Here is a 27,795-nt window from a genome sequence, read left to right as displayed (position 1 = left end):
ATAGGAAAAAAGAAGAGGGATTACATTTTGTTCGGAATAAATAAGTAATAGCTGTTTGTTCTAAGAGAGAGAAACAACTCGTGTTGGATTAGGACTGACGAAAATCCCCCATTGTTGCATAGCTTTCTCAACTTTACTGAGGAGCACACAGCATTATTTCTCTTTTTGTTTTTATTTATCTCTGTGTAAATGTATAAGCTCAAAAGTGGGAAATAAATATGTTTTTTACACTTCCTTGGAATTTTTGTAATTTTTATCGGTTTTAAAAGTTTTCCTTACTTTTATTCAAGACATCTCCTTCACAATTCGTTGCTATTATTCTCATTAACGGGTAGAGCACTTTAAGAAATTGGAAGAAAAGGTTGTACCACGGATTTAGTGGGGCTTAAGGAAATCGTGCTGTTAACAAGGATGAAACTCGGCAAGTTTATTTCACAAATATAATTTTTTTTTTTAACAATTCAACATTGTTGGCAAACATACTTACTTTTAGAAAAAACATTATTTTTTTGCTACAAGTACTATTTTTAATTACTATTAGGACCGATATTAAGAATGAAACACAGTTCCTAAATCGCGCCTTTGAGGAAAATCCACTTCATCAGGACTTTTTTAAAAATTTATTTGTTACCTATACAGAATTGTATACTATACAGAATTGTATACTATACAAATATGTACAACACTAGCACTAATGCCAGCACTGCACCGGTAGCCATTGCTGGCACTCATTGTGTATGACAGTGTGTATATCAAGGAGGTCCCGAGGCCATCGTCGGTTGAGGCGACGTGGTGGGTTGTCAGGATGGGAATGAATGGAGAGGGCTCGAGCAGTATGGTTAGGATACTATATAGGATATAGTAGGTTGGTATGGAAGGTTTAGGATCTGGACTGGATTAGTTCGTTGGCAAAAGGAATGTTGAAGTCTTTGTGGATAGTGAGGTTAGTGACATAATAAGGTGCTTTGACAATTTGTCTAAGGACTTTCGATTGGAAGGACTGGATGCGCTGGATATTGGAAGGCTTGGCATTGCCCCACAGTTCTACTCCGTATGTCCATATTGGTTTTAGTAAAGTCTGTATAGTGTTAGTTTTGTCTTAATGTCAAAGTCGATTTGTGTCAAAGTCGGAGATATAGTCCCAGGTATTTGACTTGAGTGGAAACTGGTATCTCTTTGTTGTTGATGTACAATGGAGGACAAGGCTGCTTTTTCAGCGTAAAAGTACATTGAGTGCATTTTTCATCGTTCACTCTTGTCCTCCATTTTTTACACCACTCATCGATAAGCTCAAGGTGTTCTTGGTTCTTGGAGGTAGCTTGGACAGGATTCGAGTTACAGGATAGGATTGTGGTCCGCGTGGATAGTGATAATAGTGTCAGGATGTGTTGGTAGGTCGGCAGTATAAATGATATGTAGGACAGGACCAAGGATACTACCTTGCGGTAACCGGCCTGTGTCTGTTTGATTTCCGAGAATTCATTGCAGCACCTCACTCTGAAACAGCGATCATTTAGGTAGGATTTCATTAAAAGGTGATAATGGGAGGGTAGGAAGCGCATAAGTTTAAAAAGTATGCCTGGATGCCAGATCCTGTCGAAAGCTTGTGCTATGTCTAAGAACCCGCTCAGGAATACTCCTTTTTTCCTAGGGCCGATGAGATGGTTCGACTACTCTGAAGCATTGTTGGATCATCAGGACTTAGAGACTTTAATTGATAATTTAAAAGGTAAACTATGACCGTCTATCATAATTTACCTGTTGTTTTGTCTATAATAAAATTAAATATGTATTGAGAGTGTTTAGCAAACCATAAACCAATACCAATGGATTCGATACACAAGTATGATATTTTTGTACGTATGACCTACCTAATCATTTTATTTTTAATATATAATTACATTCTTTAAACCACATCAATTTCCTTGAAACCAGTTGTTTTTTCTACAATAAAATTAAATAACATATATTGAGATGCGTTGAAAAACCATCAAACAATACCAATGGATTCTATACAGAGGTATGATATTTTTGTACGTATTTCCACCTACCTAATCATTTTATTTTTAATATTTAATTACATTCTTTAAACTACATCAATTTACTTGCAACCTGTATTTTTTTCTGACCAGAAGTGAATATTTCTTAACTAAATTAAATTTTTAACGCATTGATGAAAGTGGTTATTCCTCGAAAGCTGGACGGCGCTGTGGGGTTTCTTTTTAATTGGCCTCAACGCTAATCATTTTTCGATATCTAATTAAAATTGAAATCTGATCACTAGTAATATCGGGGATAATTTGTAACAAGTTGTGAGCAAGCGCTTTTATGGGCAATAAATTAAAATGATGCGAAAAAAGAAATTAGTACAAGAAATTTAGCAATTGAATCGACTCGCAGAATTAATTACTATATTCTTTATGAATTGAAAACCAGGAGAGCCATTCTTTGAAATGGGGTTTCTAGCAAACCATTACTTTGACACAGCAGAAATCACTTCAGCTGAACAAAGATCTATAGGAAATGCGTCCTGCTTGTACTCCTTTCAACTGCGAGCAACAATTCGCTGAACATTCCTTGAAGTGTTGTGTATTATTGAATTTAAAGAAATTAAAGAAAAAACTGTTAACTTTAACAGTTAGAATGATCAAAATTCAAACAACTTAAATAAATCGTTCCAATATTTTTATTAAAATAAGAAAAACAGTTGCAAAAAAATCGTATAGTTTTGTAATTACTTTTAAAATATAAACATTTGTCTGGGCAAATTTTCTTTTAAACCAACTTTGCATATCTCTCTCAATATAGAGGAGTTTGGATCCAATCGGAAAATGCCTCCATGTAAAAACTATTCCAACTGCCACAGAACTTTTCTGAATAAATTGTATTTCTTAAGATATACGTTTAAATAACTATTTAAACTCTGTTCAATTTGATTAGGTTCCAATTTTTGTACAATCAGTTCATGTTACATAGTGAAGAGTTGGAAAAAGACTGAAAAATTTGAAAATTGAGTTATCATTTACAACTTCTAAATTCTACAATGCACTGGTGCTGTTTGATCTTGTGTTATACAATCTCAATATTTAACTTGTTGCACCTCAAACCATGGGGTTCAAATTGTCAATAGATGATCATATTTCTTAGACTTTTAAATTAATAACGGAGTGTTTTCCTTTCAATTGTCCCATCTTTGATCGTTTATCCTTTTTTTACATGTGCCTGCTAGTTTTTCCTATTTTGAACAAATACAAAAAGTGACTACTGGTAACCACCGATACATTTTTTTCGCAGAATCAATGTTGTTGTTTTTTCAACGTCAAGTATCGTCGACGTCGACGTCACATTTTTATTTCAAATGTGAACCCCAAATTTTTAATTTTTTTCTGAGAAGGGTGAGTACCAGAACATTGAAACGCCCCCAAAATTGACGGCTCTAGGATTTTTTGAAAATATTAAAAATCAAGGAAATTCCCCAACTAATGATTATTAAACGAAAGTTATATTTTCTTTTTTCCCTGTGAGGTGGGATAGGTAAACGTAATACTAATAAAATCTTTAAACGTAACTATTTCTCATAATAAAAATGAGAGGAATTGCTTAATTGAATGTAAGTAATTATAGTACAAAAACGTATCTAACGATTATTTATACAATTAACACGATAATATTATTTTGTCTTGGGAACCTTTCATCAAATAAATTTTCAAATTGAAAAACCATGCTGTAATCGATTTTAATCATTTTTATTATGAGAAATAGTTGTGTTTAAAGGTTTTTTATTATTACGTTTATTTACCAACCTCGTGGAGGAAAAAAATGGAAATTTACGTTTAATAAACATTATTTACGAAATTTCCTTGTTATTAATATTTTCATAAAATCTTAGAGCCGTCCATTTTGATTGGGTTAGTGCACAATTAATGAAGTTTTTGAAAATTTGCTTTATTTTCGCAGGTGCTTGTTATATAAACGAAACTAAATACTCAAATTAAATTTATGTAAAAGTATTTATGTATTTTTACTGTTTTATTTTTTTAAATATTTTTTTAACGAGGGTTCGCCACCGCAGAAGTTATATCAACCCTCGGGGTGCCGGTGTTTTTGAAAAAAAGCCCTTTTGTAAGTATGTCGTGTTCGAATGCAGGGCCGCTGGATTCGAACCCTGGACCTTTACCTTACAGTGATGAGCGCCGTGTCAACGCCTTAACCGTTGCGGCCACCGATGCCCCACTTTTAACTTTTACAAAACATTTTAGTTTGTTTCGAATTTTATAAGAGTGATGACTTGCAAAATTAAATGTGTCCATACTAGATTTTCGTCAAATTTATTTGTATGAATTTAAACTTGAGCAGAGTGCGGCCCAATTCGCGATCAATATAAATCAAATCCGTGCATTTTAGGGAAGCATGAGCGAATGCACGGTGCAGCGATGGTTTCAAAGAATTCGTTTTGGAGATTTCGATCCCGAAGGCAGGGAAGGTCGCAGTAAGCGTGTGGACAAAGTTGTGGACGACGACCAACTTAAAACCTTGATTGAATCCGGCAGACTGCGTGGAATATCAATATTTTACTAATAGGTCAAAAAAATAAACTTGGTGTGGGGGTGATTTACATTCTTTACAAGACAGTTCTGTTTGTCACTTGTAATTTTTGTAATCGTCAAAGAATCTTTGTCTTGTGTTTTTTTACAACTTCTTTCTACAGATAAATAAATAAACATATCTAACTTACAATATTTATAATTACAACACGATTGTGCAAAAAATTTTCTCTAAGTTATTTTTTTTGAAGGAAATGAAAAGTAATTCATTTAGGGAATCGAAAGTATACATGAATGTTTATGAGATAAAATACGGTTATTTAATGAAGAATAAAACTCAACACGGGTGGGGCGATAATTTCATCTTTATTAAATGTGACAATTATCATGGGCCTGAGAAATTAATTTTTCTCCAAAATAAAGATATATAAGGTTATTTACAAATTCATGTTTCAAATTATTAAAAGTATCAGCATTCCTGCAGAATTAAGAATGAAAACGAAGTTCCAGTAGAATCATCGTTAGCGGCGGAAATGAAAGAAAAATTTTCTCAACTTTTCACTAACAGGAAATTATCAGGGCGTTTACATTTGTACGAGAAAGTACGGGGAAAGGATCGTTATTTCTTTCCCCTAGGAAATAAAATATATGAGATTTTATATCTTGGATGTTGAAAAAGCAGAGTAATCTTTTGAACCGAGCGAGGGCGAAGAATTATCAATCTTCGACTGTTTGTAATGCTCTTATCCAAAAAATCCTCGAATCATTCCTTTTTCAGTCTTTAGATTTCTTAATATACTCGATTAAATAAAAAACTAGTACGGCCAAGATTCGAGGAGAAAAAATAGATATCGACAGGAAATTAAAGCCCTTTTTTAAAATGGAAGGGGCTTTGAGGGAAAAATGTTGGAGGATGATCCCAAAAGAAGCGAGGATGGAGTTAATTGAATAATCAATCACAACCGGCGGACCGTTGAATAGAAAGTACCCTCAAAATTTGAAAACGAAATCGAATTCTCAGATTCACGCTGATAGAGCAGTTTAGTTCGTTTTTGCCATTTTTCATAACTAATTAACTTTTTTTCAACTTGAATCCGAACTCAACTTCCTCTGATGTAATAAGGAAAGCTTATGTAAATCCTTCGGACTTGAATAAGAAAAAGGCTGCGTAAGAAATGGGGCTTAGGAACTTTTTTACCAAACGCCTGTCAGTCTGATTAAGCAAATGTTTGCAATTGTTAATTTTGGACGAAATAGGATATTGCAAGAACCTTTTCCATATGTCGCTAAACCTATTAGCTAATTTAAACTTCAAGCGTCTTAAGTTTTAGAGTCAATAAAATTACGTTAAAAATAACCACTGCGATATTTGTATGCCGTGTTTACATTATTAATCTTTCAGAAAATATATTTTTACTGAGTGAATGTGTATAAAATAGTTATTAATTATATTTTCAATCGCCAACTATTTAAATATTTCGTTTGTTCGTTTATATAGAAACTTGTATCAAACAAGTTTTTTTTTTCTTTTTGGCGTTATGAACTATGCATATTAGCCATGTGACAATTCATATATGTGTGTTCAAATTTGGGGGGGTTATTGTGAAAAAAGGGCCAGGGGCGACGGTGGGAATCGAACCCACGACCGCGGCGTGAGAGTCTCTCATGCTAACCACTCGGCTACCGCGGTCCCCTATCAAACAAGTTTACATTATTACTCTTTCAGAAAAAATATTTTTACTGAGTAAATGCGGATAAAATAGTTATTAATTATTAAGTTCACTAATTTCGTGGTCCGCTTGACCAATTAATATATTACAATTAATTAAGGTTTTAGTTGAGACAAAAGAGTCAATGCACGAGCGGGATTCGAACCCACGATCTTCGGCTAGATACGCCGCTGCTCTGAAATATGGCAAAAGGAGGGAAAATTCAAAAGATAGGGTTAGTTAGGGAAGTTAGTGTCCGAGTGGATCGAGGTCACGACAGCTCAACTGGTAGAGCAGCGGCGTATCTAGCCGAAGATCGTGGGTTCGAATCCCGCTCGTGCCATTGATTTGGGTCCATTGACTTTTTTTATCTCAACTAAAAACCTTAATTAATTGTAAGTTATTAATTATATTTTCAATCGCCAACTATTTAAATATTTCGTTAGTTTGTTTACATAGAAAACTTCTATCCATATTTCAGGCAATTCCGTAATGCCACCATACCAGATTTTCTCTATTTTCTCAATTGTTTTAACACTTATTTATATTTTTACATTTACCAGACATATAAACTAAATAAAACTAAATAACCTTTAATTTAAAAATTACTTAAATATTCATTATTTTTGTGGCTATTAAAACTAAAAAGTTAATTGTTCGCCTTACTAATTTTGTAGAAGAAATGTTTTGTCCCCAACCATTGAAGAATATATTACCAAGCTCCGTTTTCCTCGTCTTTTAGTGGCATTTTTTCGAAAATGGATCAATCAGAAAAGGTACGTCTTATTTTATATTTTATGATTTTATAAGTGTAACGAGGAATAGAAAATGAATTAGCCTTGGATTTTTTGAAAGTATAAAATTTATCGGCCAGCGTGTAAACACATTTGATTTGCCTACATTTGAGTAAGAAAAAAAATTGTTTACCCATTCTTTTTTTTATCTCGGTTGATTATAGTAACCGCATGAGTTTGGCATTTCGATTTATTCAGTGGCTTGTCTCCCCCAACAAAGTTAGTGTTTAGTCTTTGTTTTCCTATTCTATATTTGAAATGTGTCTGACGTATCACTAGGGAGTAGAGGAGGTCTAGGAAATATAAAAACGACCAACCTGCAGTTTTACTCAGTTGTTTTAAAAATTTGACGTACTTTTTCATTATATTATGACAGATTTTTAAAAATCTGAAACGATTTGAGAAAAACAAAGCAAGGAAAAAAAGTCTGTTGGCTTTCTTAACGCATTCAAGAATTCTTCATGCATGAAGTTAGGCTTAACCCGCTATGTTCGTCGGTCTTGCCGAAGTGTTGTCTTCCTCCCCGTTAGTTTGATTTACATACTGTAGGTGTTAAATTTCTGTTACTTACTTGAAAAATGTAGAGAATAAATTTAAAAATTAGGGGTTTCCATTTTAAATTAAAAAAGTGATTTCAACGTCGACGTATAATGCGTCGAAAAAATTGACGACTGTTTTGGAATCTGCGCAAAAAGTAAAGAAGTTACCGTTGGTTACTTTATCATATAGATCAAAAAAATAAAGAAAACCTGCTATAAAAAGACACCCTGTATAATCATGTATATAATTATTAATCTATGTAAAAAATGGACGTATATTAAATTGAATTTGTTACTTTTAATAATATTTACTATTTTTCAATACTATATATAAATTTACTGTACTATATGTAAAATATAGATCTAAGTGTTGTGTTCAAATGTGTTATTTTTGTTTTTATGAATTACAAAACGTTTTCCACGTTTCATGATTTAGGAAAATGTTCAATGTATAAAAATTAATGAAATTTATTACCTCGCTCATTAACTGTTCGAGGTCGTCGTCCATCCTTTTTTGGTAGTATCCATTTCTCGCGATAGAAGAAATCCCTCGTTTATCATCGGAGGCGTCTTCTGAAAAGTTGTCGTCGTCTAAAATCTGTAACGAAAAACGCTCAAGAATCAAGTATTGAACGGTTTACTCTTTCGAACCAATTGCCAAATAGCGTACCCGTTTTGGAAGAGCGTCGACCCTCGCGAGGGCGGCGAAGGAGCGCTTTTCCTCAGGCATTTCTTCCTCGAGTTCGCGTTCCCTGAAAAGTTCTTCTCTCAGCGCTTCGAGCCTCGTTCGACGCATTTCCTCGGCGGATGCGAGGTCGTGAACCAGGCCCTCGAGCTCGTCTCTCTTTTCCTCCAGGTCACCAGTCACCCGGATATCTCCCGATCTGCTCAAACACCAACAAAATAGTTTATCGAAAGGTTCTAGGCCAATTTCATTTATTAAACTCAGCAATTAAATAAATTTTTTAAGGATTTCATGTTCGAAACTCAACAAATCAACCTAGGTCAATTTCCAATGCTTGATTGAATATAAAAAATATTTTTTGCATTGTATAAATTCATTTTTTTCCACATCCTACATGCAATTGTTAAATTTAAACATTGTTTGTAAATCCGAGGCCCTGAAGATGATCTCAATAAAGATCGAAACGTTGGCACGATAAAGAAAATGTGTTTCTGAAACCTACGTCACACTAGACCGCATCTCACGATTTCCGAATAATCATCGACTAACGGTCACTAATCACTTCACATTAAACATAATCCCAAAATACGTTCTTCCTAATTTACATAAAAAGAACTGTTCAACTCTCTTACAACGTAAATGCCATAAAACCATATTAAATAATGACTTACATAAATTATATAGTCTAACAGATACAAAATGATTTTTTTCTATATTTTGTTTACATAAAGCTCCATTATTATCTACATTACATTGGGATAAATTCGATCCATGGATAAAAATATTATAATATATAAACAAGAAGTAAGTACAGTTAAAAATACTCGTACGAACCCAACTACCCTATTAAATTTTACCTGAGGGTTATAAACTATAAAAGAAGAAATCAATTTATTAAATAAAGGCTTTAAATTTTTCCGGAAAACAGAACTATATTCAACTAAACGAATATCCTTTCGTTCATCGGTTGATTGTAGTAAAATGAATACAAATATAAAATATAAATGAGCTAAAGTAATTAAACCAAATTTGATAGATCTAAACGTCAAAAAAATAAATATCCCACGTACAATTAAGTCTATTGATAAAAAGTTAAAAAGTAAATTCACTAGTTTTCTTACAATTAACTAAGGTTTTTTAGTTGAGATAAAAAAGTCAGTGTCACGAGCGGGATTCGAACCCACGACCTTCGACTAGATACGCCGCTGCTCTACCATCATGACTTCGATCCACTCGGCCACTGACTTCCCATCTCAACCACACCTTTTGAATTTTCCTTCCTTTTTGCCATTTTTCAAATGGCGTGTAATCTATTTGATTCTCGGTGACAAATGAAACGGCCACGGAGAGCTTTCGTGAAGATATACTACGAATCCCGCTCGTTACACTGCCTTTTTATCTCAACTAATAAACTTAATTAATTGAAAGTTAAAAGGTAACCACAGCCTTATTTTAGAAGCCGATAAAGAAAATAGTATATTTATCATCGAACACCAAAAATACGTTTCAAAAGTTAAAAAATTCCTAAACAATAAGGATTGTTAAGCAATAAAAAAAGACCGCCAACGCGACTATTACAATTCATGTGGAGAGACGTGTTTGTAACTCCTTCAACTTGTTGACGAGCGTTTAATGCTTAAAATCCGGATCGTTGTAAACACAAATCTGTGAGTAGAACCATCATTTACAAAAAGTGTTCGAAAAAATATAAAAATAAGTCCCACTTTAGTTTATGAGCCGTGCGAGCCATCTGAATGTTGCTCAATTAGGGCTCGGCAACCCGCCCTGGAGCTTCTTAAGTTTCTTAATTGCCGAAGTTGTAAAACGAGACGTCTAAAATGAGAACTTATTTCAAATTCGAATTTTATGCGGTGATAAATCCAGATCCGCAGGAAGAGCGAACTGATTCTTTATGGCCTCCGCCTAGCTTTAAAAGTCTTTTATCGATTTGCATCACTTCAACAAATAGTTAAACTAGTTTTACTATCCAGTAAAATTTAACTAAGGAAAATTTGATTTTACACCTTACTAGAATAATAAACTCAGACCTGTTATTATATTTTCCATGAGTTTTAAAAACAACGTTTGAGATTAGAATAGTAATAAATATAAAAATGTTTTACGACGAGTCCTCTTTCAGAATTTAAATATCTTTTTCTTCTTATTTATGTTTGAGCACTAGCACGTTTATCTAAAATGATGGCGGTACATGCCGTGCTCATGCATATCAGGTCCTCTTATCTGGTTCATTCTAGAATCGTTTTGCTTTCATACTTTTATCAGGTCTTTTGTTTCGTTACTCTTATGTGCAGACAATTCGAAACTTTGTACACTAAAGCCAGCTTAATTGTCTAAGATGTTTATCCATGGTGATAGTCGACAGGAAAACGATTTATTGTACTTATGTTAATCCATGTTTTCAATCTATTTTATAGCTTTAACTATGTTTATCTCGAGCAAATTGCAGACCAACAGTTACGCTAATATAAGGATATATGTAAGTTATACGACATTCTAAAAGGTGTGGTTTGGACGTTTTGACCATATGACTATCAATCAATCTCTCTCTAATTAGCTATTATGTTTTACCTGCATTGGTCTGTCAGCACATTATGACACGTCTGTCGTGGGGTTGTGTATGACAGAACAATAAAATAAGGATAGATATAGATTAGAAAGAGCAGGTTAGTTGATAGATTCATTGACATAAGAAAAATATTTCAATGCTAGACTTAGAATTGTCATATTAATAATAAAACTATTAAATTATGTTTTAGTATTAAAAAGAGAAGGCTTTGTATTGAAAGATTTTTTGTTGTCGTCTGCGATGTTATGGACGTGTAAAATCTAACATTAGCGGATCTTTGAGATGATCGTCAATAGTAAAAACATATTAAAATGACATGACTTACAAATACTGTGGTTGACAGGGTAAACAAGTGAGACTAGAAAAACCAGGTTGACCAGGTTCACGCGCAGTAGTCAATAAAAAAATTTAAGGCTCTGAAATTTGTGAAACGTTTTGGTGAGGACGTCGAGGATTCAAATAGTAGATTGATATCAGATTAAGGTGGTCTGCAGTTAATGAATTATCTCTAAAGCACGTCAGAAAAAAATAGAGAGAGAATGGGTAGATCAGGATGAAAGGAATCGTCGAAATTATAAATTCATCAAGTAGCAGATGTAAAAAAAAAAAAAAAATCAAAGTTCAGAAATATGTGAAACGTATTGGTCAGGGACGTCGAGGATTCAAACAGTAGGTTGATATCAGGTTATGCTGGTCTGCAGTTAATGAATTATCCCTAAAGCACGTCATACAAAAAAAATATAGTGAATGGGTAGATCAGAATGAAAGGAAACGTCGAAATTATAAATTCATCAAGTCGCAGATGTAAAAAAAAATCGAAGCTCTGAAATATGTGAAACGTTTTGGTCAGGACGTCAAGGATTAAAATTATAACTTGATATCAGATTATCCTGGTCTGTAGTTAATAAATTATCCCTAAAGCACGTCATACAAAAAAATGAAAAAGAATAGAGAGAATGGGTACATCAGGATGAAAGGAAACGTCCAAACTATATATTCATCATGCCGCAGATGTCAATAAAAAAAATAAAAGTTCTGAAATATGTGAAACGTTTTGGTCAGGACGTCGAGGATTCAAACAGTAGCTTGATATCAGATTATTATCCAAGTCTGTAGTTAATAAATTATCCCTAAAGCACGTCATACAAAAAAATGAAAAAGAATAGAGAGAATGGGTAGATCAGGATGAAAGGAACCGTCGAAACTATAAATTCATCAAGTCGCAGATGTAAAAAAAAAAATCAAAGCTCTGAAATATGTGAAACGTTTTGGCCAGGACGTCAAGGATTAAAATAGTAGCTTGATATCAGATTATGCTGGTCTGTAGTTATGGAATTATCCCTAAAGCACGTCATACAAAAAAAAATAAATGCACGTCATACAAAAAAAAAAAAAATAAATAAATAAATAAAATAGAGAGAATGGGTAGATCAAGATGAAGGGAAACATACAAACTGTAGATTCATCAAGTCGCAGATGTAAAAAAAAATCAAAGTTTTAAAGGTAGGAAACATTGTGGTGATGTTGATAAGGAATTAAATGAAGGAAGGTAGAACAGGTAGATCAAGATGAAAGAAAAATACCAAACTAATAGATTCGTCACCGCGAAGACGTCAAGAAAAAATTATAAGATTTTGAAAGGTGGGAATCATTGTGGTGAGATTTGTGAGGATTGAAATAGTACGTTTATCATCTCTGATTATCCTGGTCTGCAAATAGGACATCGTAGACGATCAACCTACAAGTCGGGGAGGTTTATAATTATAGTAATGATATTGATAGTCACCTTTTGGCAAACTCTTCTTCCTCGAGTCTTTCTGCCAGTTCGTCCAGCGAGCTCTTCTCGTCCCTCTTGGGAGCTATGTTGCTGTAGTACCTAGGGTACGATTGCAGGTGGGCCATCCTGGCGATGATGTTGGCCTGTCTTTTTTCGACGTGGTGCTCGTCTCCGTCGCCGATGGCCTGAAATAAACAGACGTGCTCGTTAGCGACCATTATGATTCAAAGGGCTTAAGACGAGGAGAAAAGCTGATAACGGCCCTTTCACAGCCTAGGCCTATCGGAGAACACTTGATCACGGCCCTGCCCGGAACAAAAGGGCTAGGTCAACACACCGCAGACAATAAGCGCGGCCATTTTAAAGCACCCTTATCTTACTGTTTGGAGCAAGAAATTCACCTCGGAAGCGTGTTGCCCTTCCTTCTTTCTGAACTTAATATGAAACTTTACAGGCTTATACAACTTCAGAGTTAATAATTTATCGCCATATCTCTGTAATAGACATGCCTATTGCTTTTTACATTAGGAACAACTAAAATATTGCTTTCACTGAAGAAAAATATTTGTAATAATTTATTAATGTGTAGTAGAAAAGTTTTGATTTCTTTCTCATTTTCAAGAAAAACTTCCCAACTGGTTGATAATTTAGAAAATAATTTTTTTTGGCAATGTTTAATTGAGATCTCAGGTTATTGTGATGGCCCTTTATTCTTTTGCCTCTTTTAATTATGAATTTTTAAAACTATACTTTTTTTTCTACTTGTCAATTCGTTCTTTAACAAATTTTAGATCAATGCAACTGAGCGGATTGCTGAGAGTACAAGTTAATAACAATTATTTATCCCAAGCTTTAAATAAAGTACAAACTTGAAAAATAAGTTGAAAATACCAGGCTAGAAAAAAAGTTATTAGTAAGATTCAGTATAAACCAAAAGATTACTATTTCTACCATGACGTGAAACGCTCTGGCTATTTTGTTTTGTAAATTTTTCTTACTAAATAAATATTATTATTAAACATTAAAGCTGCGTTATATAACATGCAACATATATATTTAAGGGAAAGATTTTGTAAATAATAATTAATCGATTTATTGTAAATAAGATGCTTATTTCGCTTTTTGTGATACTCGTCTTTGTTAATACTTACCTGTTTATACTTCGACTGTCTTTTCGAGCCTTTTAGGCGAAAGTTTAAGCTGTTATGCAAAATAAGCCAATATGTCAAAGTATGTCGTCAAGTTAATATATACGATATTGGAAAAGTTTCGTTTCAATTCGCGCAACCGTCTCAAATGAGCTTTTAGCCATATTATTTGATCGAAAATGTCAATACGATTATTGTATTGTAACTTTATAGAAATAGCTCAGCAAAGGCAAATTGTTTGTTAATATTGGAACAGTTAATATTGGAGTTCCACGTATTGTTTAATTTATCTCTTATATCCAGAAATTTCTATTATATATTTCAAATTAATATTTTCCGAGCAATAATCTTAAATACATAATATGATGAAATTAAATTCTGTTTATCAAGCTGTCTCATTTCATTATTTCACATTGTAAATTTCAATAACATTTAAGATAAGTGATAAACTTAGGTGAGATTTTGATCGAAAGATTTATTTGTTGTAATTCTTTTTTTATATGGTTTTGTTACTCGTTTTTATTTTAAATTCGAATACTTTTTTTTTTTTGCCTTATGATCTTTGCATATTAGCCATGACGAATTCTTATAGATGTTCAAATTGGAGGTTATCGCGAAAAAAGGGCCAGAGGCGACGGTGGGAATCGAACCCACGACCGCGGCGTGAGAGTCTCTCATGCTAACCACTCGGCTACCGCGGTCCCCCAGTTTTTCATATTGTTATTAATTAAAATTAAATGGGATTCGAACCCAGACCCGCTAACTTGACAAATACAAGTCGGACGGCTTAACCAATCGGCCATTGATAGATTCCATGTTGTATTTACTTTCACTAATTTCGTGGTCCGCTTGACTAATTAATACATTACAATTAATTAAGGTTTTTAGTTGGGATGAAAAAAAGTTAATGGCACGAGCGGGATTTGTGGAAATTATTTAATTTTACACCTAATTTCCAAACATTTAAAAAAATCGTGTTTAATAATCTCACTACGTAGGCATTTTCGTTGTTATATTTTAAGAATTGGTATATGATGCACCTACCAGCAATATAACGTTACTATAGCTAACCTACCATAGATTCCGTGAATAAGTAGACCAATAGTGAAGTGTAAACTTTTTTTTTAACCGTAGAAAAAAAACTAATGTACTAAAATTGAAAAAATCTGAGAATCAAGGCACAATCGATACGTGGTCTTCTGAAGATCATGATCTGAGAAGAAACCTTTCTCATATAACAAAGGTCGTACGCGGTGGCAGAGTTGGGCAAAATCAAACTAATTCAATCATGATTAAGAATTTTGATTGAAGTTTAATCATGATTGGATTAGTCATGAGTAAATTAATCATTAGATGATTTAATCATAATTAATTCAATCATGAGGTATGACTAAATCATATAATGTTTAATTTACTCATGACTAATTCAATCATGATTAAACTTCAATCAAAATTCTTAATCATGATTGAATTAGTTTGATTTTGCCCAACTCTGGCTACAATGACCAACTTACCAAAATCCAACCGACTCCGGATAAAAATTTTGAGATGAGAGTCGTGCTCAAGGCCAACCTTCAAAAAGTGTTATCATAAACGAAAACCAAAGTTACATAATTATTCTACATGTCTATTTTATTACAATCAAGACCCCTAGATGGTGTATTTTCCAAATAATGTAGAAATCTCTCCTTTTAAGTGGAATAAATTTTAATTCAAAGAAATATTTTTCCATTGATCGGTTATGTAAACATATTTACTTTTCAATGCGTAGCTTGTTCTAGGATTTTTTTATTTTATTTTTATTATCATTATTTTTTGGCTTTTTATAACGACGGAGTTTTACTTATAATTGAAAGATTGATTTTTGTTAAATAAGGTGTTGAAGGATTTTCGTTTTGATGAAATAAATTTCTGTTAGAAAATTTTTTAAAAGTGATGAAGTTGTGTATTTTTCATTTTTTGAGCACCCATTTGAACATGATTTATCGAAATTTAGTCAAGACTAACTATATTGTGACTAAATTAATCATGCCTCGTATTTAATTACTAGTCATGACTAACTTAGCCATCAATCATATGGCGACTAATGACTAAATTAGTCTATGAAATGACTAACGGTCTGAGTGATCAATCATTTATCATTAGACATGACTAATTTTTGCCCATCACTGCGCGGTGGACACATAGACTGCGGGTATTTTACGTACTACGATGTCCTTGGCTCCATATAGACTGTCTATGCCACCTGGTCTGAGGAGAATAATAATGGAAGCTAGCGAGTCACTAGATTGACTGTTCGATCATAACAAGTTGCAATTCCACGGGATTAGTTTCAATCGAGCAAAGAAATTCTCAATGAGAGCCTGGATTTATATAACTCACGATAGTACTCCCATCTTTCTTCTGATTTCCTTTGGCAGGAATAATAATCTTTTTCCCTGCGCCTACAACGGCTCCACAAGCCTCTCATCGGCATCATAAGAACGACCGACAATCACACTTTCAGCAGGGGTTCAAGTACATCATGTGTATTTGTAGCAAGATGAAAACCGGTAGTGTAACCGAGAATGTACAGTGGTATGAATCTGTGAACTAGGTGACTACGGTGTATAGCCAGTTTCTCAGCTTCTTCCCTTCGTTCCAGCATTGTGCGATCATCTTATATTCGTTATCATCATTCTTTGACAGATAGTCACATAACCTAACCAGACATCCGACTCTCACCATCGACTAAACCGCATACGAATAAAGCCGGGAACACACCCGATGCAATGCCATGCGACGCTACCCAATGCTACCCGACGCAAATTCAAAGTACATTTTTTCATAAAATTATATTACCCCATGCACATCTGCCCGATGCTATGCTATGCTACCCTACTCAACGCTCTGCGATCTCCACTGTCCAGATTTTCGTCGGGTCGCATCCAGTACAGACGAAGACAAAAAACCCGGACACTCATACTTTTATTCAAATTACATGTATTAATGTAGTTATATTAATTACAAAATACTTATTTTAATATAAACCAAATTAATCGAGATCAAAAATTGATTAGTTTTTATTTTAAAAAAAATTAATTTTAATGGTTTTTTAAAAAATTGAGCAAAACACCGTAGTGCCATTTTTTGATATAATGAATTTAACTAACAATTTATTACACGGTTTTGCTCATAAAATTTAACTAATAATTTATTTCATGGTTTTGCTCATAAAATTACACCATTTTCGTCGAGTAGCTTCAGAACAGGACACTCATATTTTTTGTAGTTTATTTCAAATAAGTATACGTAATTGTGTCGTTATATTAATTCAACATTCCCATTTAATGTAAACCAAATTAAACGAGATCAAACATTCATAAGTTTTTATAAAAATTATTTAACTATGATGGTTAGACAAACATTTATCAAAACACCGGAATAACTTTATTTAAAACAATTAAGTTTAACAAACAATTTATTACATGGTTGTGCTCATAAAATTTTACTAACAAATTATTACAAGGTTTTGCTCAAAATAGTACATTAAGAACAAAAGAGGCTTTGCGATTGTGATAATAATTTGTGATTCACGCTGTGACTGTGCGTGACGTGCGCTGGACTTCGCACAGATGTGCACACCCTACCAAAACGTGGCAAGTCGTCGAGTAGCAACGGGTAGCGTCTCATGGCCGGGTAAGTGTGCATAACCTTAAAATCGACGAAATCCTAGTAATATATCGCCAGGTAGATCTATATCTGTAGAGGACAGCATCAATAAACATACGGTTGTCCCTCGCATTCCTACCTTTTTCTAAACATGTGTGCAGCCACCCTTCCATAACTGAACGGATGCTAATTTTTTAACAATTGTTTATTACATCCATTAATCTTACAAATTAAAAAAAAATGTTCTGGATGTCCTAGTTATCTGCAAATATTTCATGTAAAATATTAGGCAAGGGACATATACTTTTTGACTCGGCATATTTATCGCAATTTAATAATAAATGTTTTGTAGTGACAGTCTACCACAAGAAGTGACCACGGGGTCGGTCGGTTTACTGGTCCAGTATCCTTGGTCGATCGGAATTCCTTTTCACAATTGTGTGAATGTAACCTCTTTTCTTCCGCTTAATGGAAGCTCTCCTGTATCGACGTGTATACTGCTTATGGGACTTGACTTTAAGGCCCCAGTAAGTACTCTGAGTCCACTGTTTTGCATGGTTTTGAGAAGCCGATTAGGTTCAAAAGTGCAGATGTTATCCATGACAAGTTTAATTCGAATATGTTTTTAACTGTAAATAATAATTAAATTCAATAATTTCATGGTCCGCTTGACCAATTAATATATTACAATAAATTAAAGTTTTTAGTTGAGATAAAAAAGTCAGTGGCACGAGCGGGATTCGAACCCACGATCTTCGGCTAGATACGCCGCTGCTCTACCACTTGAGCTATCGTGACCTCGATCCACTCGGACACTAACTTCCCATCTCAACCGCACCTTTTGAATTTTCCCTCCTTTTTGTCATTTTTCAAATGTCGTGTAATCGGATTGGATTCTCGACGACAAATCATATGTTAAATAATAATAAATCTTTATTTAAAGTCATATCGTCATTTTTTATTTGCAATCGTGAACATTTATCAGATCTGTTATAGCAGCCTGAAAATAAGCCATGGTTCGTAATTGCATTTGTCCTGCGAAGTTAATTACAGCAAACCTACCTTATACTAAAAGAAAATTGGAAAAGAGCTTATCCTCAAGCTCTCACGACTAATAGCCCTCGTCAAAACCGCTTTTGGCAAACAGGACAAAATAATCGAATGAGCACGACGGTCGGATGGATATTAGCCGTAAAGCGATTGCTTTCTTGTTAAAGGGCGGTGGTTTCGCCGGGGTTAACAACGTTAGCAGCCCCCGGAATGGAAGGGTTTGGCCAACCCTCGGATGGTTATTAAGGGCAAGGGGACGGTCCCACAAATTCGCATATCCACGTCCGTTCCAATCTTGGCTAATCTACATCCCTAACCGATCATAGAGCCGTGATCAATATGCGGAAATGAAGTGATAAAAATCCCCCGTATTTACACCCACTCAAAGCTTGCAAATTAAATTTCATATCTATCAGTACTCTGATTTTCCTTTCTTAATTTTTTACCAATTACAAAAAGCACTCAATTTTTATTTAATTAAATTCTAAACAATGCGCAACTGGCGGATTTCAAATAGAATAAAAGTTGGTTCAACGACATTACCCATTTCATTATTAAAAGATGCCCCTGGGAAAAGTGTATTCAATCAACTGATTGTCTCGCTGACAATTTGATAATTATAGCATGTCTTTGATGTTACGAAAATCATAGAAACGTACGAGCTCATATTAAATGGAACATGAATCATTAGCTCCTTTTTAATAAGTTTAATTGAATCCCAACGTTTTCAGGTACAAAAGCCATTTTTTAATGTACAATACTTGATTCCAGAAAATTTAAAAAATAATAATAATATAAATTAAAAGCTCTTTTCAGAGAGGAAAAAGGCTGAATTTTTTTATTTGTTTTTGATAGTTTAAACTTAAAAGTTTGCACATTATAAACTTATTAAGCTTTAGGGTTATTCGGGTATTACCGTTTTTCATAATGCAACATTGTAGCATTTCTAAATATTAAAATATTAAACTAGATTTGTTCAGGAAATTCTAAAACGTTATAAATATGTAATAGTTTTTAAGAGCAGAATTCTAATCTAAACCTGTTCTCTATTGCAATAATCTATTAAAATTTAAAATTGTTTTAAAAAAGGTTAAGTTCTAACGATTCCAGATGCCTTCTTAAATTCATTGGAAATAAATGAAAACCTGTATGTTTTGACTTAGGTATTTGTGGAACCACAGTACCTAAATCGAACTAATTATTAATATTAGTTCTTTCAATGAATTATTCTTTTTATGTAAGGTCTCGGTTGAGATGAAAAAGTTAGTGTCACGTGCGGGGTTCGAACCCACGACGTTCTGCTCAATTTGCCGCTACTCTAACCACTTCATTCACGATAGTGGATAGAGCAGCGGCGTATTGAGCGGTAGGTCGTGGGTTCGAATCCCGCTCATGGCACTAACTTTTTCATCTCAACCTAGACCTTACATAAAAAGAATAATTAATTAAAATAAGTAGTTTGGTCAATTACACCACTAAAACATAATGAAATTAATATTAATTATACAACATATATTTATTTTTTTATTTACCATTTTAAATCGTAAGGTGAAGCTTTTAAAATTATTCTAATTGATGCAAACAAATTATTTTTTAGTTTATCGTTTTAAATTAAAAACAACCTTCAAATAAATAATAAATGTAAACAATTATTTGAAGAAATGTAGTAATGGAAATAAAACTTACAACCAGGGAAATAAAATATGTTATTTTTTAAAGGTCAGGTCTAACATCTAAAGGAATTTCAATTAATTAAGGTTTTTAGTTGAGATAAAAATGTCAGTGTCAAGAGCGGGATTCGAACCCACGATCTTCGGCTTGATACGCCGCTACTCTGCCACTTGAGCTATCGTGACTTCGATCCACTCGGCTGCTAACTTACCATCTCAACCCCACCTTTTGAATTTTCTCTCCTTTTTGCCATTTATTTTGAATCTAATGGAATATTTGATAACATATATTACTTAATCAACTTTATACAGATAAAAAAATCAACTGATATCCTCTAGAATTAAAATAAAACCTTATTAACCGGCAATGAAATAATACAATTACTCATATTCTTAGGAGTCCATGATATAAGAAGATAAAGATTGGAAAAAAAAACGAAAAAAATATTAGAAAAAACTGACAAATGATAAAAGGTTAATAACGTCGATCTTTTAGGGCAAGTACCTTTACAACTCGAGTTACCCCGGAGGCGGTAATCTTTTTCTTCCGGGATAAAAGTGGACTTAAAAAAAAGAACTCTTGTCGTTACGAAGAGAATTTCTGAAGGAAACGGTTATTTTAAGAAGATTAAATTGCAGAAGGTGTTTCTAAAGGGTCCTTATCGTACTGCGAGCAAACTTCGTCAGCTAATTATTGGTGATAAGACGAAGGGATTATCCGGCGATGTGATGAACTCGCCCTATCGGTTGGGCTTTGCCAGCTGGTAAACTGTTACTGCAGATTAGCCAATTATGATCGCATTATCCCGCTTATAACTGAAACTATATTTTCATTATGAGATAAACATTATAATGATTTATTAGCAAGATATTTGACCGATACAGGGTATATGAAAGGAATGCCCTACAAGAAGAAATTTTGTAAATAGTTTATGGTGATTGAAAAAAAAAATTACGTTAGTTTTATAGTAAAACAGGTTTAAATAAGTGTAAAATTTTAGCGTAATAAATGATTTGCACGTCGAAACAGATTTTAATATAAAAACTAGGTAAATTTCTAAGTAAGTCTATGGGTGAGTGGCGAGTAAACTTTAAAACTTAAAGGATTTTGAGAGTTTTGGAATTAAAAACATACAACTAATCACATCCTACAAAGGAAGAAAAAAAAGGCAAATCCTACTTAACATCAAAACTTTACAAAGCAGGTTATTTATTTATTTTTTGTGCTTTAAGAGCAGCTTAGCAAAACAGCTACATATACAGGGTGTATCAAATTCTATACTCCACCCATTTAATACGAAAATGATTAACTTTAGGAAAAAATGGTCTGATGCAAACCCCAAGTTAAGTTTTTCTAGGAATTGCGTGGTGTAACACACTTAACATAACTTTCTCATCTAGTCTGAAAATGACGCTAACTTTGTTATTTTTAATAAGAATCCCATATTATTATTGTAGAATTCGATTCTAGAGTACATTTTATGCTACTTTTACTGAGGGCAAAATTTTGATAGAATTGAATATTTCTGAGTTATGCCCGACTGCTTTGGAAGCAAAAAATTGTTCCCACTTGTTTTGACCAAATCATAGTGTTATCTTCCATTTTGTATTAGCATTCTTATCTAATTGTAAACTTGTATTTAAAAATATCAATATTTCGTAACTTCTCGTTAAATTTCGGATGTCAATGACATCTCTTATTGTAATTTTTGTTTTTGATACATTCTCGAAGTTAATCCTCTTGAAATAATTTGGATTCTATCGCACAATAATGTATACCTGAGTATTCATTTCTTGTTCTGCTTTCCAAGAAAAATGTATATAAGCGCCGAGAGGTATTGTTGCTTTTGTTGATGCTGGACAGTTCTTTTTTTTCTCCAAAAAATAATATAAGTATACCGTAAAACCAATTCCATGATCCCTACTATATGCTTAGACCATTGTTATCCTAAATTAACTTGCTACTGATAATCGTTTAGGAATTAAAGTGAGTGGGCCATCTTGCTAGTGGCCATCAAGCGTCTTCTTTCATAACTCAGAAATGGTCTATCCTATCAAAATTTTTCTCTCAGTAAAAGTGACGTAAAATAGTCTCTAGAATCAAACTGTACAATAAAAATGCGGGATTATTATTTAAAATAACGAAGTTAGTGTCAATTCCCAGAACGATGAGAAAGTTATGTTAAATCTGTTACCACAACGCGATTCTTAGCCAAAATTAACTTGTGGTTTGTAAAAGACCATTTTTTGCTAAATTTATGCTTTTTCGAAATAAAGGGAAAGGCCATCTTTACAAATTATAAAAACTATACCTCCCTCTCGCGTCTTCCGTCTGGCATATCTCAGAAATGATCGATCCTATTAAAATTTTTCTTTCAAGACAAGTGGCATAAAATAGGTTCTAAAATCAAACTGTGCAATAAAAATGCGGGATTATTATTTAAAATAACAAAGTTAGTGTCATACCCCAGCTAGATGAGAAAGTTATGTTAAATCTGTTACCACAACGCGATTCTTAGCCAAAATTAACTTGTGGTTTGTAAAAGACCATTTTTTGCTAAAGTTAAGCTTTTTCGAAATAAAGGGAAGGGGCCATCTTTACAAATTATAAAAACTATACCTCTCATGCGTTTTCCGTCGGGCATATCTCAGAAATGATCGATCCTATTCAAATTTTTCTTTCAAGACAAGTGACATAAAATAAGCTCTAGAATCGAAATGTACAATAAAAATATGGATTCTTATTTAAAATAACAAGTCAGTGTCAAATCCCAGCTAGATGAGAAAGTTATGTTAAATCTGTTACCACCACGCGATTCCTAGCCAAAATTAACTTGGGGATTTGTATAAGCATTCTTTGTTAAAGTTGCTCGTTTCCGAATTAAATGGGTGTACTATAGAAGTTCCAATGAAAATTTACAATGACAAATCCAAAAATTATTAAATACTTCTTATGTCATCTAACATAAATAAACAGATTTATAAAGTAAGAAAAACAATCAAATAATTGAGATGGAAATGATCGGGACATTTCACGAGAGCCGAGAAAGAATAAATGGGCACAACCTGGAACTATTTGGAAAAAAAAGTTTGGAAATTTTTTTGTTAACGAACTGGAGAAAAACAATAGACATCAAGGAAACAGGCCAGTGCATAATCTCAATAATATAAAGGACCTCTTTTTATTTAAAAAATTTGAACTATTTAAAAGCTACTTTCAGCAATCAATTCATTAATGCAATTGATGCAATATAATAATTTAACATAATCTAAAGTTTGTTAGTTGTTTTCACAATCAATTTTTATTGTTTACTTTGTAAATATTATGAAACTAATAATCGTTATTTATTTAATAATTTGAAACCTTATGAATAACATTTCTGAACATGTCAGCGCATTTTCGATTATGAAAATCTTTATATCTGTTCTTTAAAGTGTGTTAACGTTTCAACCCTTAATACATAACAATTAAATGTTATAAACTTCAAATTGTCTGTTTAGTTCAATCTCTTTTCAAATGGAAACTAGTTTTACTTATGTATTGGGAGAATTAAATTTTACATTTCACAGTTTAATTAAAAAGGGGTGACGAATCCAATTGCGAATGCCCTGAACACCTTATTAAATATGATTTATGGACGTCATTGTTTAGATGCTTGCGAAGTGAAGTTATAGGAAAACTTTTTAATGAAAGACTTTTCGTTACTAACTTCTTCTTTCCTGTTCATTTTGAGTGAAATTGGAAATATTTGATAATAAAATTTACCGGAAAAAATTATTATAGTTTCTGTTTATTCAATAATTTCGTGGTCCGCTTGACCAATTAATATATTATAATTAATTAAGGTTTTTAGTTGAGATAAAAAAGTCAATGGCACGAGCGGGATTCGAACCCACGATCTTCGGCTTGATACGCCGCTGCTCTACCACTTGAGCTATCGTGACCTCGATCCACTCGGACACCAACTTCCCATCTCAACCGAACCTTTTGAATTTTCCCTCCTTTTTGCCATTTTTCAAATGTCATGTAATCGGATTGGATTCTCGCGAACAAATGAAATGGCCACGGAGAGCTTTAGTGAAGTGTACTTCATTTTAAATCATTAAATTCACTAATTTCGAGGTCCGCTTGACCAATTAATATATTACAATTAATTAAGGTTTTTAGTTGAGATAAAAAAGTCAATGGCACGAGCGGGATTCGAACCCACGATCTTCGGCTTGATACGGCTTGAAAAATGGCAAAAAGGAGGGAAAATTCAAAAGGTGCGGTTGAGATAGGAAGTTGGTGTCCGAGTGGATCGAGGTTTCGAAGATCGTGGGTTCGAATCCCGCTCGTGCCATTGACATTTTTATCTCAACTAAAAACCTTAATTAATTGTTTCTATTTATGGTGTAGATTTTATTTGATAATTAAACCAATTTTAGAAGATTGTTGTTTAGTCATATACGTATATTTTCTGTTAAGTAAATATTATTTAAAACCTTATTACGTGTAAAAGAAATTTAAACAGACTGAGAAATGCTATTTATCAAGCTTTAAGTTTTTTTCAAACTTTCTGTTATTAGAGCCAGGTGAAATAACGAAATGGAAACGCGGTATAAAATGAAGTCAGATGTATACGTCGGTAAACACTAGACCGGCAGTTATTACTCTTTGCCTTATCGAGTGACTGGTGGTAAATAAAAGCCAACTAATAGAGCTGAAAAGCCCTTGGGCGGAAAAGTTCCTCTTCGTCGAAGGCGGTACACAACTACGCGAGGAGAGTCTATTTGTCAGCGAGTACTCCAGATCCATTTCGACCCTTATTTGACAGCTTGTACGCAAAGTGGCTATGTTCCACAACCGACCCCAAGTCACTTCACGTATTTGGTCGTTAGCCCAAATAAATAACGAAGATTAGTATAAAATTATGCGAAAGCATTTTATGTTTTTGTCTGCACTGATTTTTGTATATTGTTTGGATATTTTCCAACGTACTGTACAGCTAATACAAAACCCATGATTCTACTTGTAAATTACAATGCACAGCTCCTATAATTACAATGATTGTAATAGTAATAATAATAAAAGGATAGAGTTCACTGACTATAAAACTCGAAACAAGCAAGAATTTCCGCTCCAGGGAAAAAACCGAAGTTTTGAGGTATTTGATACTAGTGCATGATATATATATATATATATATATATATTATGCAAGGTGGGCGACCAAGACCCGAGGGGTTAAATGCCTGGGTAGACTCGTACCCCATCCCTATAAGGTCCGGGACATAAGTGCATGATAGTGGTATGTTGTGGTAGCTAGGACGTCCCTTCGTCAGTCTAGTTTTTCGAAGTGTTTTTTAATGAGGTGAGTTCAATTGGCTAAGTATTTTGACGATTAGACAAGTCTGCTTGGTGTTAATTTATAGCTCGGATTCCCTATTGGGAAGCGTGGGGACTGATTCTCCCTAGAAACCTGTTTTTAGGATTGGGAAAGATTTATTTATTTAGTTTTTCTCTTTTTCTTTCATCGACATCTGTTTTCTCAATTTTTCAAAATGTTCAAAAATCATTTGAAAGTTTTTTTTTTAAATGCCCTCCAGGTTTTCGAAATCGATTGCCCCTTCTAAATAGGACTCCCTACCCGGCTGTTTCTCCTTCTGAAGACATTTTGTTATTTGGAGGTCGGATGAGAAAGATAATAGCGGCATTCATTCACTGTCGCCAATAAGAATATGTAGAATAATAAATAGATACTTAGGGAAAGTAGTAAATGTAAAATTAGGTCGTGGCGGTTTAATTTGTATTGAACCGTTGAGGAATAAGATAGTAGAATAATGAAAATTAAAAATTTAGGAAGTATACCGGTAAAGGTTGAAAGAAATGTAAAATTGAACAGCTGGGAGTTGAAAGAGTGTACTGATGAAGAACTCCTCGAAGAATACAAGATTTCTAATGACATAAGTATTCATCGATTAAAATGAAAAGATGGCAGGACATCATGGGTTGTTGCAATCAATACCCCGTGTCCTCCAAAAGAATTATACATTGCTTATATGAAGATTCCTGTAAGAACATTTATTCCAGCTCCCCTACGGTGTTTTAAATGTTTGAATTTTGGACATACAATTTCTTCATGTAAGAAGAAGGTTTTTATGTGTGGATGTGAGCTGGAAAGGCACAAAAGATTGTTCCTTGTCAGCCACCAGTTTGCGCGAATTTCAGGGGCCACATAACACCTTGGCGCGTTATTGCCCAAGATATAATATAAAATACAAGTTTTGGAGCTGAAAGTAAAAAATAAAATAACGTTTAATCAAGCGAAGTCCCTAATAGGGTCTGGCCTTATTCAAAAAGGGACTACCTTTGCCGAAAATGTTAAAATGGGCCCGAAAGTACTAAGTTGTCAGATGGACTCAGAGAACGACTCATTGAACTCAGTACAAAATCTGTCATTTTACCAAAAAGAAACAAAACCAAAAATGGTTGAAACTATGGTCCAATGTTCCCTTATGGATCCCCCTGTCAAAGTTTTTGTCCCAATTTATCTGCCTTCTGCGTTTTTAATTCTTTTTCTATTCTTTCAATCATATTTATCTACCTGAAGATATTTGAGGGTGTCGATCTGTTACTGATTCTCTGCTTTTATATGCAACCTAATTCCTTTTTCCATAGCGTAAGTCAGAAATTCCTAGATAATTCCCAGAAATATTTGACCTCTGTATTTACATAGTAATGTTAACATTAAAGACAATTTTTAAAAAAAGTTTTTTGTTTATTAAGTCGATATAAAATGTATAAAAGGAAGCTCCTGCCATCTTGTAAATATCATTCATTTCTTATTTACTTCTGAGTCTCATTTTCAACCTAACCTCCAATATGAAAACAGGTTTATTTGCCTATAAAATAAAAACAGATCAATTAATAATAATCGAAGTCATGATAACTCAAGTGGTTGAGCAGCGGCGTATCTATCCGAAGATCGTGGGTTCGAATCCCGCTCGTGACACTGACTTTTTTATCTCAATCAATAACTTACATAAAAATTAATTAATAATAATGTCAATTTAGTGACAGATTTGTTATTTATATTGGGATCAACATAAGAAAGAAAGTCAATATACATATTTAGAAAAGTCTTTTACTTTTACTAATATGCATTTTCGACAACGAGTTGAATATGTTAGACAGAGAAAATTAATTAAAGAAAAAACGCACATTGCTAATAAATTGCCTTTGACAATTATAAAATTTAATCACTTTTTTTTCATTTTCGGTTATCTAAATAATAACTTTACGTTATCAGTCTGAGTAACTTTACGGAAGAAAGTTGTAGGAGCCTTTGTTAGGAAGATCTTGCGTCAGCGGTGAATTTTTTATAACGGTAATCCAAAACTTTACCTAAGTGGGCACGAACGCGTACTAACTTTCCGTAAAAATGTCTACATTTTGTATAAAACAGATTTTTATCTCGGCCTGACTTTTTATTTAGGGGAAAAGATAATCCGTTTAAATAAGCCGTCGTTCACAAGTGTTTCTAACCAATGAAACCGATTTTTCACTCGGCAAACGTATTTAAGGTAACTTTTATATTGAAAGTTAACAGATGGAAAACAGGAAATTTTCGTTTATAAGATTTGACAGAAATCCTGTCCCTT

The 27,795-nt window shown here is 33.4% G+C and overlaps 1 protein-coding gene across 6 annotated transcripts in view; it reads right to left on the bottom strand.

Moving 5' to 3' along the window:
• LOC106660864 (neuropeptide-like 1) overlaps window positions 1-27,795 on the bottom strand; it is a 319,417-nt gene that overhangs the window by 22,345 nt on the left and 269,277 nt on the right. For all 6 annotated transcript variants that reach the window (XM_014383866.2, XM_014383867.2, XM_014383868.2 and 3 more), the window contains exons 2-4: window positions 12,645-12,820; window positions 8,257-8,470; window positions 8,062-8,184 (exon numbers count right to left, since the gene is read on the bottom strand). In XM_014383866.2, coding sequence (XP_014239352.1) covers window positions 8,062-8,184; window positions 8,257-8,470; window positions 12,645-12,820 — 513 coding nt within the window. The remainder of the gene's footprint in view (window positions 1-8,061; window positions 8,185-8,256; window positions 8,471-12,644; window positions 12,821-27,795) is intronic.

The sequence above is a fragment of the Cimex lectularius genome, unplaced genomic scaffold (genome assembly GCF_000648675.2).
Source record: "Cimex lectularius strain Harlan isolate CLEC.00 unplaced genomic scaffold, Clec_2.1 scaffold24, whole genome shotgun sequence".
Lineage (NCBI taxonomy): Eukaryota > Metazoa > Arthropoda > Insecta > Hemiptera > Cimicidae > Cimex > Cimex lectularius.
Note: the sequence above shows the minus strand (reverse complement) of the source record. Positions and strands in the feature narration are given on the sequence as shown.